The 18,207-nt window shown below is 41.1% G+C and overlaps 1 protein-coding gene and 1 long non-coding RNA gene across 2 annotated transcripts in view; one reads left to right on the top strand and one right to left on the bottom strand.

Annotated features, from left to right (window-relative positions):
* Window positions 1–18,207, bottom strand: part of LOC145682749 (uncharacterized) — a 1,030,881-nt gene that overhangs the window by 549,773 nt on the left and 462,901 nt on the right. The gene's annotated exons all lie outside the window — the stretch shown is intronic.
* Window positions 973–2,220, top strand: LOC145682748 (uncharacterized). The gene has a single exon (XM_081754133.1). It carries the CDS (start codon window positions 973–975, stop codon window positions 2,218–2,220), a length of 1,248 nt encoding a protein of 415 aa, XP_081610259.1.

Genomic DNA, 18,207 nt, shown 5'->3' with positions numbered 1-18,207 from the left:
TCTACCTTCGACTCACCAAATACGTTCCACGTGCAACCATCAGTCAAATAGTCTCAACCCGTAAAGGAATCATCATCAAAAGTCCCGACTCCAACCTGGCTGCTACACTGTTAAATACATATTCCTATGAAATCTTTGGCAAGAACGCTCATCTTTCTAAACTACCTGCTTCTAATACGAAACAACCTCCACCACCTCGTCGATCACCAGCACTCTCAGTTGTTATTCGAGGAGTACCACCTGACTATACCGATGAAGAGATTGCCGAGGAACTCAAACTTGACGGCCACACTATTCTTAAGTGTATTCGAATCAAAAACGCCTCTGGAAACACATACATGGTCCGTGTGCTTACAATTTCATCATCAACAATTGACAATCTTCTTTCACATGGCGCTTACATCTATCGTAAAAATCACAGAGTAGAACCTTCTAAATGACCGGCACCCCTCCCCGTCCGTTGCGTGATCTGCCAAGTCTATAACTCTCATCACACTTCTCAATGCCCGAATACACCCAAATGTGGATTCTGCTCCGGACCTCACGCTACCAAAACATGCACAAATCTTACGCAACCTCCACTTTGCAGTACCTGTGGTTCTAATCACCCCACCTATAGCTAGAAATGCAAAGCCCGACCAACTGCCGAACCTTTCAAACCAGAACTTGTTGTCCCTCTCCGTCCTCACGGGACCCAAGATACTACTGTTCCTCCGCCATCATCCGTATATCAGCCAATCACCATCAATCAATTCTTATCTTTCTTCACCGTAACTCTTCAGAATATCCATCCTTTCCTTCGTCATCACATCTTGCAACAGGTTCAACAGACAGCAAAAGCCATCCTTCACGTCGACTTTCAAGCCACATATTCTGGTCCTACTGTTTATTTTCACTCCGATGTACTCCAAACTACAGTGTTACTCTCTTCAATATCTCTCACATAAACTAACTTTCGCTGTCATTTTCATCATGGAACTGAACTTTGTGTTTTTGAACATTCGCTCCCTATCAAAACATCAACCTCTTTTTGAGCAACTACTACGGGAAGAACATGTTACTACATTTCTTTTAAACGAAACGTATCTGACTCCGCGCCTCCATCCACGTCTCTCTGGTTATCAGTTAGTTCGACATGATAATGCTCTTCCAACACGTCGTGCTAATGGTGGAGTCGCCATCGGATTTCCACCCAGTATTCCTTTTCGCCAGCATCTCTCTACTGTTCCTAATCTTCCTGAACATCTCATTCTTACGCTTTATTTTAAACATATTTCCGTTACTGTTGCTACTCTTTATGTTCGTCCCGGTCATCCCATCCCGCAAGATTTCTTTCACTACGTCTCTTCTCATTTCCGCTCTTTCATTATTATGGCCGATCTGAACTTCCATAGCCGCTCAGCCCACCAGAAACTAGACTTTCAAACGTACATCACTACTCACACTACTGGGTTCATTCATACTCTTCCCAAACCAACTCGTTCCGAAAGTAACTCCACCCCGGACGTGGTAATAACATCCGCCAATCTCTCCGCACGTTGTGCGATCACGGTCTTGGACTCCCTTGGGAGCGACCATGTCCCGGTAAAACTTACCATCCCTCTCCGGCAATCCCGTTCTAATACCCAGTCTTCCCCAGTTCGAACCACTCCTCGTTTCGATAAAGCTGACTGGGTTCATTACCGCTCCTACATCTCTGAAAACCTGTCTGATGTTTCGCCTCCAACTACAGAAATAGAACTCTATACGACTCTTGACACTGTCACCAACACCATTCACTCAGCGTCGCAGAAATACATCCCACAATCTGTAATCAAACCACACCAACCGCCACTCCCACCCCACTATCTCTCGCTCATCACACGCTCCCGCCAACTATATCGAGACTTTACCCGTACAGGAAATCCTGAATCCCTTCGTCTCCACCGCCAATACCAACGTACAGTACATAATTATCTCGTGGCTTACAAGCGCCGCAGCTGGATTAAAACGTGCAACACTCTTGCTGACACCTCTCATCCCACCAAGTTCTGGAAGCGTTTTCATCAACTCACTGGCAAAAGTACCCGTACCCCCTACCCACTTCTCGATGGCGATCATCCTCTTTCAGACGATACCACCAAAGCCAACGCCTTTGCAACACATCTTCAAGGTATTTTCACTCCAACTGCGCCTGATCCAACTATTCGCCACCATCCTACTGATAATCTAAACCTTTAATCACCGAACTTACAACCTCACCCCGATCATGAGCTTTCTCTAAACAACCCACTCACTGTCCCCATCACTGTCCCGCAAATTTGTCAAACCGTCTCTCGAAAAAAGAGCACTGCCCCCGGCATAGATAAAATCACATATCGTCATATCAAGGAAGGTCCTTATATCTTACATTACCTCCTTTCCGTTATTTTTACCTTCATCCTTCGCACTGGCTTTTATCCCATACCCTGGAAAACCTCTACCACATTAATGTTTCTGAAACCCAACAAACCAGCGCACTCAGTTTCCTCTTATCGCCCCATCCAACTCACAATAGTATTTAGTAAAATTCTTGAACGTATCCTTGTCACCCGTCTCCACACCCATCTCACTGCTTATAATTTACTCCCTCTCCATCAAGCTGGTTTCCGCCCTTCCTTTAGTATCTCAGATCAACTTCTCCGCCTCACTACTTTCATCACCAACCAGTTCAACACTTCCAAACCATCCTGTCTTCTGTTATTTGATCTCGAAAAAGCTTTCGACAAGGTATGGCATCAGGGCCTTCTCTATAAACTCTTTCACTTCAAACTACCTTACTGTTACATTCGTCTTATTTATCACTTTCTAACCTGTCGCCTTACCTACGTATCCATTAACAATCATCTATCTCATCCCATTTTCCTTCACTCCGGTGTTCCACAAGGCTCGGCTCTCTCACCCCTTCTCTATCTTCTTTATGTTGCAGATTTTCCTACTCTACCCGCCAATGTCACCCTTTTTCAATATGCCGACGATACTGCCTTTCTTGCCACAGGAAATACGATGTCTCGCCTTAATCTCTTACTCCAACCCGCCATCGATTCCTTTCTTTCGTGGTGCAACACGTGGCGACTTACCATCAATGCCACAAAAACTCAGGCGATCATCTTCTTACCACCTGGTCAACGATCTCGAGTCTATCGTAACCCCGCCAACCTCCATCTTCACATTTCACACACTCCTATTCTTCTCAGTAAAACAGTGACCTACTTAGGCATTATTTTTGATCAACACCTCAAATGGACTCCCTACCTCAAGTATATCTGTAAAAATGCCTATTCTCGTCTTAATCTTCTTCGTCGCCTGACCGGTACCACGTGGGGTCTTTCTGCTACCACACTTCTGAATACTTATAAAGCCTTCCTCCGACCAGTCCTCACTTATGGTTTTACAGCTTGGGTTGATGCTCCTCCCCCCTTCTACAAACGCCTTCAAATTCTGGAACGCCATGCACTCCGGCTTGCTTTCCGAATACGTCTTCCTAGCCCTACCCGTGATTTATACGCCCGTACACCATTTCCCCATATTCTCTATCATATTGAAACTCTCCGTTTACGATACATCTCTCAGCGCTTCCAGAACCACCACCCACTTCTCTTCGATACTATGCACTTCGACGCCACCTTCCGCAAAACAACCTTACTTCGCCATACTCCCTTATCTTTACTCTTTACTCTCTACTACTACTCCCTACCGCCAGATAGTTTTCACCTTCCTCTCGTAGCCGATTTCATCACGCATCTTGATTCATCTTTCATCTTTCCATCTACTGCACAGTAGTCCTACTGTTTCACTAGGCCTCCCAATGTACTAGAGTAGCCCTGGATCAGAAGATAACATGCATGTGTCTACTCTAACCATCTCCCTGTTGTTGTGATGTCTATTGCACCTGATTCTCATCTCATCCCATCCTAACTGAATGATTATGGTCAAAGCCCATAATGTCCTTGCAGCTCAAAGAAAGTCCCGTTGCTGCGAATTGATGCTTCCCTCCACATTGTTTTTTGATTTTTTTTTTGATTTTATATGGAAATAAAGAAATAAATAAAAACTGGCTTCTAACCATCCACCTTTTACCAATCTCCATTGAGTTTTCCTTTTCTCCCTCATCCCTGAATAAAGGGTGTGACCCTTTGGGTGGGTGCTAGCCGCAAGCGGCTAGCAAAAAAAAAATAGGGCGTTATCATACCTTACCAAGAAACCTAACCTCTCTTGTGTCAGTTACTGTGCCAGCGAGGACCAAGTATAGCATACGTACTTGCGAGCATAGCACAATTACAGCACTTAGGGGTCTGACGAAAGTTTTCGCTTTCGGAGGGTGTCTTGTTTTTTGAACTTCATCTTCCATCTTTTCATCTTATTCATTGTCATTTGGGCTTCGGCCCTCGGCTCTTCCATCACGATGACAGACTTTGGCGAAGATACCGGAATTTCGAATCTCGGTCATGATTTAGGATCACTACCTGTTAACATCGGGCCTAACGGTCGCCAGAAAACGCATCCACGTATTGTTACGGGAACATCTCGTTCAGACCGTAACACTATTTCTCCATCTACCTACGCTGACTGCATAACTAAATGACATCGGATACGTTCTCGATCTCTCTCTGATGGCGAACAAACCCTCGATCCCAAGAAGCAACGAATTACTCCCAACGTTAGCCAGACTACACCTCCAACTGCTAGCCATACTATGGATTGGACATCCACTTCAGCCGATAATCAACAGCAACCACGTCAATCAGAACCTGTATACAACTTCCTACTAACAGACTATGATCCGAAGTATGACACTGTTCGTGCTGTTTTCCAGCAATTAACCAAGTATGTCCCTCGTCCTGAGATTCGTGAAATTGTTAAAACACGCCGTGGCATCATTTTGAAATCCAGTAACCCGAATTTCGCCACGCATGTCCGTAACAAGGCAACGTATGAAATTTTTGGGACGAAAGCAAAGATTTCCACTTTGCAACCGAGTACCCACAAAACTCCTCCTCCACCACGGCGACCTCCTATGTTATCTGTAGTGATTCGTGGTGTAGAACCCGATCTTACTGATGACGAAATTCTTGCTGAACTTCATCAGGAAGGGCTACCTATAAAACGTTGTATTAGGATCAAGAACAACCAGGGGCCAACCTATCTCGTTCGAGTGCTAACAGATCAACAACAGTTGATTGATCAACTTCTCTCCAAGGGCGCCTATATATATCGACGCCGATATAAGGTCGAGCCATCTCGCACGCCAGCACCTATGCCTGTTCGATGCGAGAAGTGTCAACAATATAACTCACACCCAACAGCAGAGTGCACAAACACCATCAAATGTGGTTATTGTTCCCGCGAACATCCTACTAAAAGCTGCCCAAACCTTCAAGAACCACCACGTTGTGATCGCTGTTCTGAGCGTCACCCAACATACAGCTATAAATGTAAAGCTAAGCCTCAGCCTGATCCAGCTAAGCCTGAACTTGTTGTTCCTATACGTTCGGTCGATACACCAACTCCACCAGCAAATTCATTACGTCATCCAGTTACTGTAGAAGATCTACTCCGTTTTCTCACTATTTCATTACAGAACATTCATCCATTTCTTCGCAACCATATTCTAACTCAAATAATGCACGCAGCCAAACTATTGTTTAATTTACAACTACATGCAACTTATTCGGGACCAACAGTGCAATTTCAAATCCAACCACTTGAGGTTTATGTTTAATATGGATAATTCAACCTATTCACTTATATTCTTTCTCATTATGAGTTACAACTTACTTTTTCTTAATATACGATCTCTGTTGACACTTCAAGTACTCTTCACCCAGCTCCTTCAGGAAGAACAAATTGCCGCATTTGCACTAAATGAGACTTACCTTGCACCATATCTAACGTGTTATATACCAAAGTATCATCTACTTCGCCACGACGCTCCAACAGGCCCACGTCTCTACGGAGGCACAGCTATTGGTATTCGGCACAATCTTCCTTTTCGTGCAGTTACGGTTCCACCTGCACTTCACCTTCCCGAACACAACATCACGACGGTCTATTTTCGAGGCCGCACAGTTACCCTTGTCACCATTTACTATCGTCCAGGACGAGCTATTAATTATGATTTATTCCGCCACATTGATTCCAATTTCCGGCATTACATTATCATGGCAGATCTAAATTTTCATAGTCGCTCACAACGTGATAAGGACAACTTTTTAGATTTTGTTCGGAATGAAACAGGAGCTGAATTCCATAATTTACCGAAACCTACGCGTCCTATCAGTAACACTACTCCTGATGTAATCATAACCTCATCTTCCCTCTCTCAGTCCATCCATATAACTGTGCTTGACTCCATAGGTAGCGACCATGTTCCCATCAAAGTCGAACTTCACTGTTCTCCTAGCACTCAGCCTAAGCCCTCTCCTCAGAAGGTCTACTGCTACCGTAGGGCAAATTGGGAGCAATATCGTTCCGACTTAGACGCTGCAGTAACTTCCTTCACTATGCCTAGCACACAACACGAACTCGATAGGACAATAACTGATCTAACTACAGCCCTTCAGGACGCAGCACAACGTTCAATTCCAACAATTGAAGTTCAGTTACATAAACCTAAGCTACCTCAGCAATACTTACCATTTATTACAGCCTCACGCAGAGCTTTCCGCGAAAAGCTAACTACGGGCAACCTAGAAGCACTTCGTCTGCATCGCCAATACTTAAGGATAACTCATAACTATATCGTTGCGTTTAAGAAACGTCACTGGATCGAAACTTGCAACACACTTGCTAATGAAGCACATCCTACAAAATATTGGCGCAAATTTCATCAACTAACTGGTAGAGTTTCTCGTACGCCATACTCCATTGTTCATAACCATCAAGCAGTTCTAAAGGATACGGACAAGGCCAATATATTTGCTTCCTATTTTCAAGGCATTTTTACACCACTACCTTGTTGGTATACACCCGACCGCCTACAGTCAGCTATCAACCGACGTACTGATGCAACATCTGCTTCCTTTCGCCCATCTGCTGATCATACTTTAGAACCAAATAATCCTCTAACCATGGAAATTCACCCCGAAACTATTAGTAATGCACTTACAGGCAAACGGAATACTGCACCAGGCTTTGACTCTGTTACATATGTTCTCGTCAGACAGGCGTCTCATTGTTTCCTCCTCTTTCTTAGCAGCATTTAAAACTTTATTCTACGAACAGGATTTTTTCCGCTCGACTGGAAGTACTCCAAAGTTCTTCTTTTCCCTAAACCAAAAAAACCTCCATCAGACGTCACATCGTACCGTCCTATACACCTCACAAGTTGTCTCTGCAAAATCTTGGAACGAATCCTTGTACGTCGCATGCACGACCATCTCAATTCACATAACCTTATTCCAATTCATCAAGCTGGATTTAAGCCACATTTTAGCACTCTCGATCAATTATTCCATCTCACCACAGCAATTTATAATCAGTTTAATACAGGATATCCTTCTTGCCTTGTAACCTTTGATCTAGAAAAAGCTTTCGACAAGGTTTGGCACCCTGGTTTACTATACAAACTTCGTAACTACCTTCTACCAACCTCTTACATCAGATTCGTACATTCCTTCTTAATAGGGCGAATAGCTTATATCTCGATCAATGGATCGTTATCTCATCCCATCTTCTTACAATCTGGGGTACCACAAGGCTCATCTTTGTCTCCTTTATTATACTTATTGTACGTCGCGGACCTAGTCGTTCCTAATACTACCACAATATTTCAGTTTGCGGACGACACTGCATTTTTCACAACTGCTCGTACTGTACGCTCTCTTAATAAAACCATGCAAGTAGCTATTGACGCATTCGTGCGTTGGTGTCATATATGGAGGTTGAACATTAACTCTTCAAAAACACAAGCCATAGTTTTCTTGCCACGTAGACGCCGCTCTCGAATACATCGAAATCCGAATCTACTTCGTCTTCAGGTTGATCTTACGCCTGTACCCGTGTCAACCACTATTACGTATCTCGGTGTCATTTTTGACACTCATCTTACATGGATTCCACATCTTACCAAACTCGTAGGCCAAGCACAAAACCGACTTAATCTCCTGAAACGACTAGTTGGCACAACCTGGGGGCTTCGAGCACGTACTGTAATCAATACATATAAAACATTCATGCGAAGTACGTTAACATATGGACATACAGCTTGGATATCTGCACCGTTAAAATTCTACCAAAAACTTGCTATCCTCGAGCGTCATGCTATACGCCTAGCATATCGTATAAGACTGCCGCATCCAACGAGATTACTTTATGAGATGATCGACTTTCCGCCATTACTAAATCATCTTGAACAACTTCGTATACGTTATATCTGCAAACGATTTGCTCAGCACCATCCCCTGACGCTTGAAATCCTCCGCTACGACCGTGATAACGATGCAGCGCCCAATTTTGTTGATACTCCTCTTCAGCACTTCATGACACTATATCATTTACAGTTAGATAACGATATCCTGGACCCCGAAATCTTTGCAATTTATCGCCCGCATGAATTTTCATCTCATATCTATCCATCATACGCACCGTAAGAACCTATTAACAAGGGCCTCCTCTGTCAATCATCAGTTCCTGAATCGCCCCAGGAACAGAAGATAACTTCATTCGTCTAAACTAACATAACCTAGTGATGTGACGTCTAGAGCACTTCATTTTATCTATTTCATCAACTCCATTTGCACCTTTATTATTATTTTTTTTTGAGTCCCATTTACCTTTTATTCCATGCTTTGTGTTAATGTAATACCTGACAATGCTAACATGTTCATTTTGTAGCACTTAAAATATTCCTGTTCATGTATGTGTTCTTTTTAATTTCTGAATAACTTCACTTAATCCTGCTTAATATAATGAATGAATGAATAAAGAAATAATAAATATGAAACCTCTTAGAACACCTATATTTCCTCCAAATCAATAAATTACATTGAAGCACTTACCCGAAGAAAGGGCACAACCCTTTAACCGGGATGACGGACAAAAAAAAATAGGGCGTTATCCGGAACTGGCCACCTGGAATCTCTAACTAGGTAAAAAAAATAGGGTATCCGTATTTGGCGGAGAAAAATAAGCAAGTCATTTAGTGAGTCCATCCCCATTAATTAAATCGCGAACTTCATTAATACGGTTGGATTACTTACCTCTCTGAGGATTAAGGAAACAACCGTCGAGTGGGTTTTAAGCCTCTACGGAGGCTAATACTCCTAATTGATTATTACTGTTGACGAACTTGCTATTCTCTTGGTTAACGATTTGTTTTCGATATTCTCCTCTTCGGAGGCTGATAATACTAAAACTAGTTGACGACTTTGGCATATCTATCGGATAACGATTTATATTAGTGCTTCCTCTTCGTAGGAGTAGGCACCTTAAATAAACTCACCCTTAGAGCATTGCTCTAAGACACCACAGTATACAGGGGCGATAAGTACTCTCTTTTGCTGGCGCCATCTCCCAGTTTAGTTATTAAGATGGCGCCAGCAGCCACAATCCAGCAGCAAAGTCAGATAAAAAAGTACAATCACCCCGGATTCCAGGTCTCAGGGGCAAAATAGCAAAACCAACTTACAAACCAGAAGATTTTCTAGTGCCTTTAGGCAAAAAGAAGCAAGTAGCCGCCCCAGCAAAATTGAAATCCACTACACTTAAGCAGTCCAGTGCTTCACAACCATCCACTTCGAGTAAGCCTGAAGACATGGACTTCACGGTAGTAGGAACGCTGAAGCGACGTAGTTCTTCTTTAGCAAACATCAAGACAGAACACCTCACTAATAGTGTCTCCGACTATCCACCTCTTCCACTCAGTAATAAGTTTGAGGTCTTGTCCCCAGCACAATCAGATAATGCTAGTACCAGCACTAAAGCTGCCACGACCAAACAGCCACCCAGTTTCAAGCCTCCTCCGATTTTCATTTACGGAATTACTAACACCTATACATTTATTAAGAATTTGTCACGAGCATTGAAGGAGCCCCCTCTAGCTCAGTCAACTAAGGAGCGCATTCGGATTCAAGTGGCAAACAAAGATGACTACAATTCTATCAAGGCTTACTGCGATCAAACAAAAACTGAGTATGCCACAGGGGTAGCAAAAAATGAAAGGCCTATTAAGGTGGTTGACCGAAAACTGGCTATTGACACTGACTTAGACGATCTGAAGGATGAATTTACCCGACTGGGCTACAAACCAACAAGCGTTCATCAAATGTCTCGCAAAAGCAAGACAGATAACAAGAAAATTATGATGCCACTGTTTTTGATTGCTCTGGAACGAAGTGCAGCTATTAAAGAGATCTATGCTATCAACAACCTACTTCATTACAAGACTAAATCGAACCATATAAGCCTCCCTCGGTGCTACAGTGTTACAGATGCCAACGCTTGGGGCATTCACAGGACACCTGCCAAGCGCATCCGCGCTGCCTCAAATGTGGTCAATTTCATTTTACCCAGTCCTGCAGTAAATCCGACTCCTTCACACCCGCCACCTGCGCAAATTGTCAGGGACATCACCCGGCAAATTATCGTGGATGTCCAGTATTCAAATCCTATTCTGAGGCTCTTAAATTGCCGGCACAGCAGCCGAGAAAACTTCAAGATAAAGCGGAGAAAACTGTCAACAAACCAGCAGCAGAGACAATTCCCGATCCCACTATTATTAATGTCCAACCTATGGCTACGGACAATGAAGACGCTGCAGCCCCTCCTGCTTCCCACATCCAATCAGCTTCTGCCGAAAAGCAGGAGAGCCCCAAAGAAGACCTGGACCTAAAGTCTATTCTTTCATTCCTCAAGGGGTTACATTTCCACAAAATCATAACGCATATTAAACGTGGTATTACCCGTTTCCGTCAAGCAGCACACTCAGCTTCCAAGGCTGCAGCAGTAATAGAAACAAAAGCAGAAATGGTTGACGATGGCTGTTTCTAACTCCAGCGTCGTACATCATACACTTATCTTTGCTACATGGAATGCAGATGGTCTCGAGGGGCAGAAACAAACGCAAATTAGATTTCTCACACACCATAGAGTTGATGTCATGTTTGTGCAAGAAACATACTTTACTGCTCGGATCACTACTTGGCGACTACCCAATTACATTTTCTATCGGCAGGATAGAGTGGGCAGACAGAAAGGAGGATTACTACTTATAATTAAAAAGGCTTTCCCAGTCAGGTTGGTTACAATACCACCTCTAATTACTTTGGAGGCACTTGCTGTTGAGCTAATAACTCCAGGCGTTCCATTAATATTGGTTACCGGGTACAGGTCCCCGGCCACACAACTACAGCCCACAGACTTCGATGTCATCGCAAACTTAGGGCCAAAGGTCATTTTAGCTTGAGATCTTAATCCTAAACATGGAGAATAGAACTCGATTACTTCAAACAGTGCTGGAGACGATTTACACCAATACCTCCTCACGTCCAACTTCAACATCAGTGCTCCGCCAGACCCAACTCATCATCCAAAGTTCGGCGGACAACCCGATGTGCTTGACGTCGCTCTTTGTAAAGACGTATCCTTCACTGTCCATCCTTATGTTATCTCAGATTTAGACTCTGACCATGATCCAATCATTTTTCACGTCTCACACCGCAGCATTGCCCATTGTGTCCCTATTTTTAAGCAAATAGAAACCGATTGGGATATCTTTAAACAAAAACTAAACAATATGATCGATCTCCGAGATCGGCCAGCTACTATTGAGGACATCGACCAAGCGGTTTCTCACATCACATTAGTACTTCGAACAGCAGAGGCAGCGAACTCCACTACCAAAATCTCTCCAACGCACACAGGACAATGTGACAGTCTACATCTGCAGATCTATCTCCATTTTAAACGTTGGGCTAGACGCCGATGGCAGCACACACTACATCCAGCATACAAAACATTATGTAACAAACTGCGTGCGAAGCTCAAGATCCTCACACAGCGACAAAATCAACAGTACTGGGAAGATACTTTTCGAAATATCACAGCAAATGATCGAAAAATTTGGACATTCTCTAAATCCTTTCAGCGTGCTACAAATGCTTCCAGAGCTAAAGTCCTTCAAGGCCCACAAGAACTGACTCAATACCCACAGTCGCAAGCGGACAGTTCCAGCCTAACAGATCACGTCTTGATCCCTATCTCAAACAGCACATCCGAACCACACTACATAGCCTAACTACACAAAACCCTATACATGACATCATCTTAGTTACACCTCGAGAAATAGAAAGACACATCAAATGTCTGCCGGCGGAGACAGCATCCGGGCCCGACAGGATTCGATCTGATATCCTAAAACATCCAACCAGAAAACTACTGGTCATCCTAACCTATTTATTCAATGCCATCTTTCACTTATGCTATTTCCCGAAGACCTGGAAGGAAGCTCGTATTATCACCATCCCCAAGCCCGGGAAGAATCCACTTCTCCCGGGAAACTATAGGCCAATAAGTCTTCTGTCACACCTAAGTAAACTCTTTGTACGTGTGTTTCTTTGGAGGCTGAAACAGCATGTAGCTACTACGGACCTTTTACCATTTGATCAGTTCGGGTTTCGTGCACAACATAGCACTGCTACACAACTCGTGCGAGTAGTGGATCATTCAACAGTGGCTTTCAACAGAAAACAACACACCCTTGGAGTCTACCTGGATGTCTCAAAAGCCTTTGATAAAGTATGGTTAGCTGGACTTTTATATAAACTATAAACGCAAGGTTTTTCAGATCGTCTTCTGCATTTACTGCGTTCCTACTTCATTGGCAGAAAATTCCATGTGTCTGTTGACGGTGTTAAATCCACGTCTAGACCTATTAAAGCAGGTGTTCCACAAGGCGCTGTACTTTCACCGCTTTTATATAATCTGTACACAGCAGATATCCCGACCTTACCCCATTGCTTTATTTCAACATACGCCGACGATACTGCCTTTTTACGACCAGTAGCTCACTTCCACAGTGTTACATATACATGCAACGCCAACTCATAGGTTTTCAACAATGGACAAGACGTTGCAGAATCAAAATTAATGCAGACAAAAGCTGTGCTGTCATCCACAGTCGGAGACGCATCCGAGTCCATCGAAATCTAAACTATGAGAACACACGCATTCCTCATGCTACTCACGCCAAATATTTGGGTGTAACTTTAGATCGTAGTCTAACGTTCGCCGCACACATTAGAGACATAAAAAAGAGAGCATTACGAAAAATCTCAGCGTTGTACCCCATCTTGCTCTGTAGCTCCCTTTCTCATGAGGTCCGAGTTCACATCTTCAAAATGATAATCCTGTCTACCATCTCTTATGCATGCCCTGCCTGGCAACATGCTTCCCATAGTCACGTACAAACTCTCGAGAGTGTGCAAACTCGAGCTGGTCGTATACTCACTGGTCACCACAGATAGACACGAGACAGCCAGATCCTGGAAGACTTAGAGCTACCCACTGTCAGAGACGTTCTACGGCATCTACACAATAAGTTCTGGCGTACTTTACCCAGACATATACATCCAGCTATAGCTAATATCGGCAGCGAATGTGCACTGCGGAACGTCCATCGAACACCACACATTTAAAATCTCTCCAGAACTGGTAAAGAAGTCATAATCAGCTACTCTGCGACAGTTGCAGATGTAGTCTCCCATACATACCAAAACAATAGCAACAACCAACAAACCACCAGCACATCTTGATATATTCTTTATAGCATAATACTCATGGAGTCAGGGGCTCCGGCGTGATACTCTATACATAACCACAAAATTACCGTGAAGGTGACGTGACCGTGCGTTATCCTTTAAACGGGATGAGGACAAAAAAAGTACATACTAGAAACGAAGATAAATTTAGATAGTTATTATTTATTTTAGTATTGTATTTTTTGATGTGCTCGTGGCTGAGTGAATATCTGTTACTGTTATTTATTAAATAAGTTATACTAATCAAAATACACGGTTAGAAAGTTGTCGCACCCTGTTTCGTTAACCGAGCAGTCGGTTATTCCAACATACTAACAAGGTTACCGGTTACAGGCTATGATTGATAGTGGTAATTACGTGATCGGTTAGCGTACACCTGTGAGTTATTACACTGTAACTTAGCAATGTTAACCTGTAACACAAGGTTACGATCACCTTCTCTCGTTAACCTTTTTGGCATGGCTGCTGGGACACACGACTCTGTTGTCTATATATTGACAAACTAACTTGGTTAGTGTCCACCTTTTTCTCGTTTACTAGTAAGGTTTCTTTTTTTTTGAGTGTGATTATTGTGGCGTTTACTGTCACTCCAAAAATTAATTTTGGGAATTTGGTAACACATCACTCACCTCCTTTTTAGGCCCCTCTCCCCCCAAAAGGAGGGCCTTCCCAAAATAATGTTTGAGACGGCTTTACTAGCTTTGTGAATGATTATTTTTTAATTTTCTAACAAATACAACTCATTTGCCTCAAAATGTTACGAATAACTATTTTAGAAAACTGCTCCCATAATTTAACATTGAATCTCCCATAAAGAAAATGAACTTATGTGTTTTTAGATATTTTAGATATTTCTCAGTAAGAGTGCCAAATTTTATATACTAATAGTGTGAAAACTTCATCTTCTCCCAGTGCTGTAGAATATTACACGAGTTATGGGACAGCCTGTATGTATGTTTGTGTGTGTATGTGTGTGTGTGTGTTCCTACTTATATTTTGTATGGTTTAAGTTGTTTCAACCGTAAATCGTACACATTGGAATTGGAAAGGAGTGCTGCTTGGGTAACATTCCTAACACACCAATGGGTAGCAAAAGAGAGCAACATATAAAAGCGAAGGAAAATGTTCCATACTAGAGTGGAACTCATTGTTTTCGGGGTCGCGTAAATCAGTGGTGTTACAACCATAAAAGCTATTATTTGCTCTCAGTGGTGTGGATTCGAGACCGCAAAATATCGAAATCGACCAATGTAATATGGATTCATAAATTTCTATCGTAGTTAAGGTAATTGTTATCAGTTGTGATGCCGTTTAAATACACATTGAACTCCACTGGTAGCAGGACCCCATTAGCGTGCAGAAATGGAGAAAACTCCCCCACGACAAATTGTCACAACCGCGACACAAATGACAGAAAGTCGCACACAATCAGACAAATCTCCCACACTTTGAAATGATCCTGGTTGCAAGTTTAGTACGCTGAAAATAATACAAGCATGTCCCGACATCGCTTAAGATCTAAAATTCAATGGACTTGTCCACCTATCACCTTGTCCACTTTAGATCAGAAGCATTCTTTCCAATTCGTTTTATTATTTTCAGCGTGTGAAGCATAAAAGAAGGGCTACTAGGATCATTTTAAATTATCGGGGATTTTTCCGATTATGTGGGAGTTTTGTCCAATTTTGTAGGAGTTTAATCCATTTATGTGGTGATCGTGACCATTGTTATGTTTGGGAGTTTTGTCCATTTGTGTGTAATTTATGACCGTTGAGGGTTACGACATCTTACCTGTGAGGTAGTTTTGGCTGTGGAAGTTATAGCCGTAAGAGGATTTGGGATATTTGTCCATTTGTGTCCGGGTTATGACCGTTTGAATTTGCGTTTTGACATATTCTGAATTTGGTGGTTTTGGTTGTCGGAGTCGAGATCTGTTCGCCCACAAGTATCGAACAGGTATACCTAGTTATGGGCAGCGGGAATATTCTCGGGTATTTCCTCTGGCATGTAAATTCACGGGAAGAAATTTATTTCGATTTCTTTACTTTATCTTCCAAATTGTAAGACCCATGTAACTAATTGCTTTATTTTCATTTATTATGATTTACTTGTAGGTTTTAATTAAATAATTTGGGGGTTAAAAAACTAAATTCGTTGCCTGTATCTATATAACTAATAATATGATCTTCTAAGTTGTATTTCCATTTGTACTAAAAAGTAGCACAGTACTAACTTACAAATGTTGAAAAGGAACTACTTTCTAAAGCAATGTAGAAATTATGTAGAAATAGAGATGAAATAGGTACTATTAATAGACCCGAACCACTGTTTGAAATAGAAGTTGGCGTGTCTCTTGATGCTGACTCGAATGTCTGAGAAAACTCAGATTTCCCTTACATGTGAATTACACCAAAAAATTTTGAGAAATAGGTAGGAATAAATTTTGTGTGTGGCAGTGTGTGTGCAAAATTATAAAGATATGTCAGTGTCTTGGAGATATTGTGAATATATATATATATATATATATATATATATATATATATATATATATATATATATATATATATATATATTAGCAAATGTTGATTAATTGAGACCTGTTTCTTCTGGCAGTTACCCAACCTAATTTGTTTATAAGATTTAGAAATTTAACATGTTTATATCAGTAGTAGGGTCAAGTTTAGAAAATCCACTTACATATAAATTTATACTGTTTATTTCTTATGTACGTGTACTAAGTATACCATTTTTCACACATATTTACCTCAATATAAATAAATAATATATAAGTAAATAAGTAGATGTGTAAGTAAATATACATTTATGCGTACTCTCTAAATATAATAACGTATTAATAAAATAACACAATACCGTTCAGAATATACATTTTGAAGACTCTGTTGGGGCGACAGTAATACTCTGATATGAAAACGAATTTAACTTTGAAATCATAATATAGTAATAGAATGCAATTTTCGTTGTGATTGAACACTCATGTCCAAAATGATTGGCGCATATCTATAACTGTTTTCTTGTAAGAATATAATTCGATAATGATTTTGCATTGTACTTTTAATACTGATAGTATGTGTATAATCAGAAAATGTATATTTGTGGTGATTTTCGTAGGAAAAGAAATATAAATACGAATATTAGAAAGAGTAAAACAAAATGTTGCTAATGGACAAGAAAGATTTATTTTCATTTTATGGTTCTTATTTACTGATCTTTCGCCGATTATACACATACTAACATTATAAGAAATACCGAGAGAATTCATTATCAAACTATATTTCTCTAACAACATATTTATAGACATGCGAAAATAATCTTGGACGTGAGTGCACATAAACTTCCGGAAAATTCCTATTTTGGGGAATCTTCCGGTGAATATTCCCGAAAAATATATTCTTGGGAATTTACACATCATAACGTATGCTAAAATGGGCCCTTGTACGGCCCTTTCTGATATGCTGACAAAGGATTAAGGCTCGTTTTTCATCCTGGAAGCACATTTTCAAACACTTAACACAGCACAAATGATAGTCAGAGAAGATGAACACATATACCAACCTATTATTTTAGCATATCAAAAATTATATAAGAATCTAATAAAATAATATGAGCACCTTTCAACCGTTTATAACCAAAAATTGAGCATAAGAACAGAAAAGGAATTAAGCGCATTTTCCTTCCCCATATTACGAAATGGTACAAGAATATCTTCACCAATGTTTTGCGAAAGCAAGAGCATAATGTCAACCCCATGTTAAGAACTTAAACTTAGGCAAGAGAACGAACACGTTTTTAACCACTTTTCAAAGGCAAGGAATTTGTAAAGGCTAAGAAAACTGTCTTAAATAACCCTCTTAAGAAATTAATAAAACATTTCGTCAATCAATTTTTACCATAGCAGAGTTTACACTATAACTATAGATTTGTGGTTAATTTTTATGAAGGACTACAACACATTCTCAACTCCTAAATGACATAGTACAAATTATGTTAAATGCAGACTCTGTTACGAAAGGATAAACCACACTTTTTAACGGTAATTTAGTATAGCACATGCTTTTATTTTATTACAATCTTTTTCGAATCTCTATTCAGCATTTCACAAATTTCACAAGGAAACCGTAAGCCTTATATCGACCCCTATGTAACACAATTGCACAAACGGGGCATTAATTATTCACTGCATCCGGTCTGTTATTATCATAGCAGAAATTATGCATCCGGTATGAAAGATAATCTGATATTTAAGCCTTACAAAATAGATTTACTATGTCTAAATTACATTCTATAGACCCCATATTGAATACGCTTTATATAGATTATTAAATACGTGTAATTAGAAAATCATAGACCATAAATATTCAGTAAGAAGGTACTGAGCTAGTTACTTAGTTAGAGTTTGAAAAGATCGCACTAA

Source organism: Thermobia domestica, chromosome 4 (assembly GCF_964235325.1).
Source record: "Thermobia domestica chromosome 4, izTheDome1.hap1.1, whole genome shotgun sequence".
Lineage (NCBI taxonomy): Eukaryota > Metazoa > Arthropoda > Insecta > Zygentoma > Lepismatidae > Thermobia > Thermobia domestica.
The sequence above is the reverse complement of the archived record's forward strand: the minus strand, read 5'-3'. Positions and strand labels throughout refer to the sequence as shown.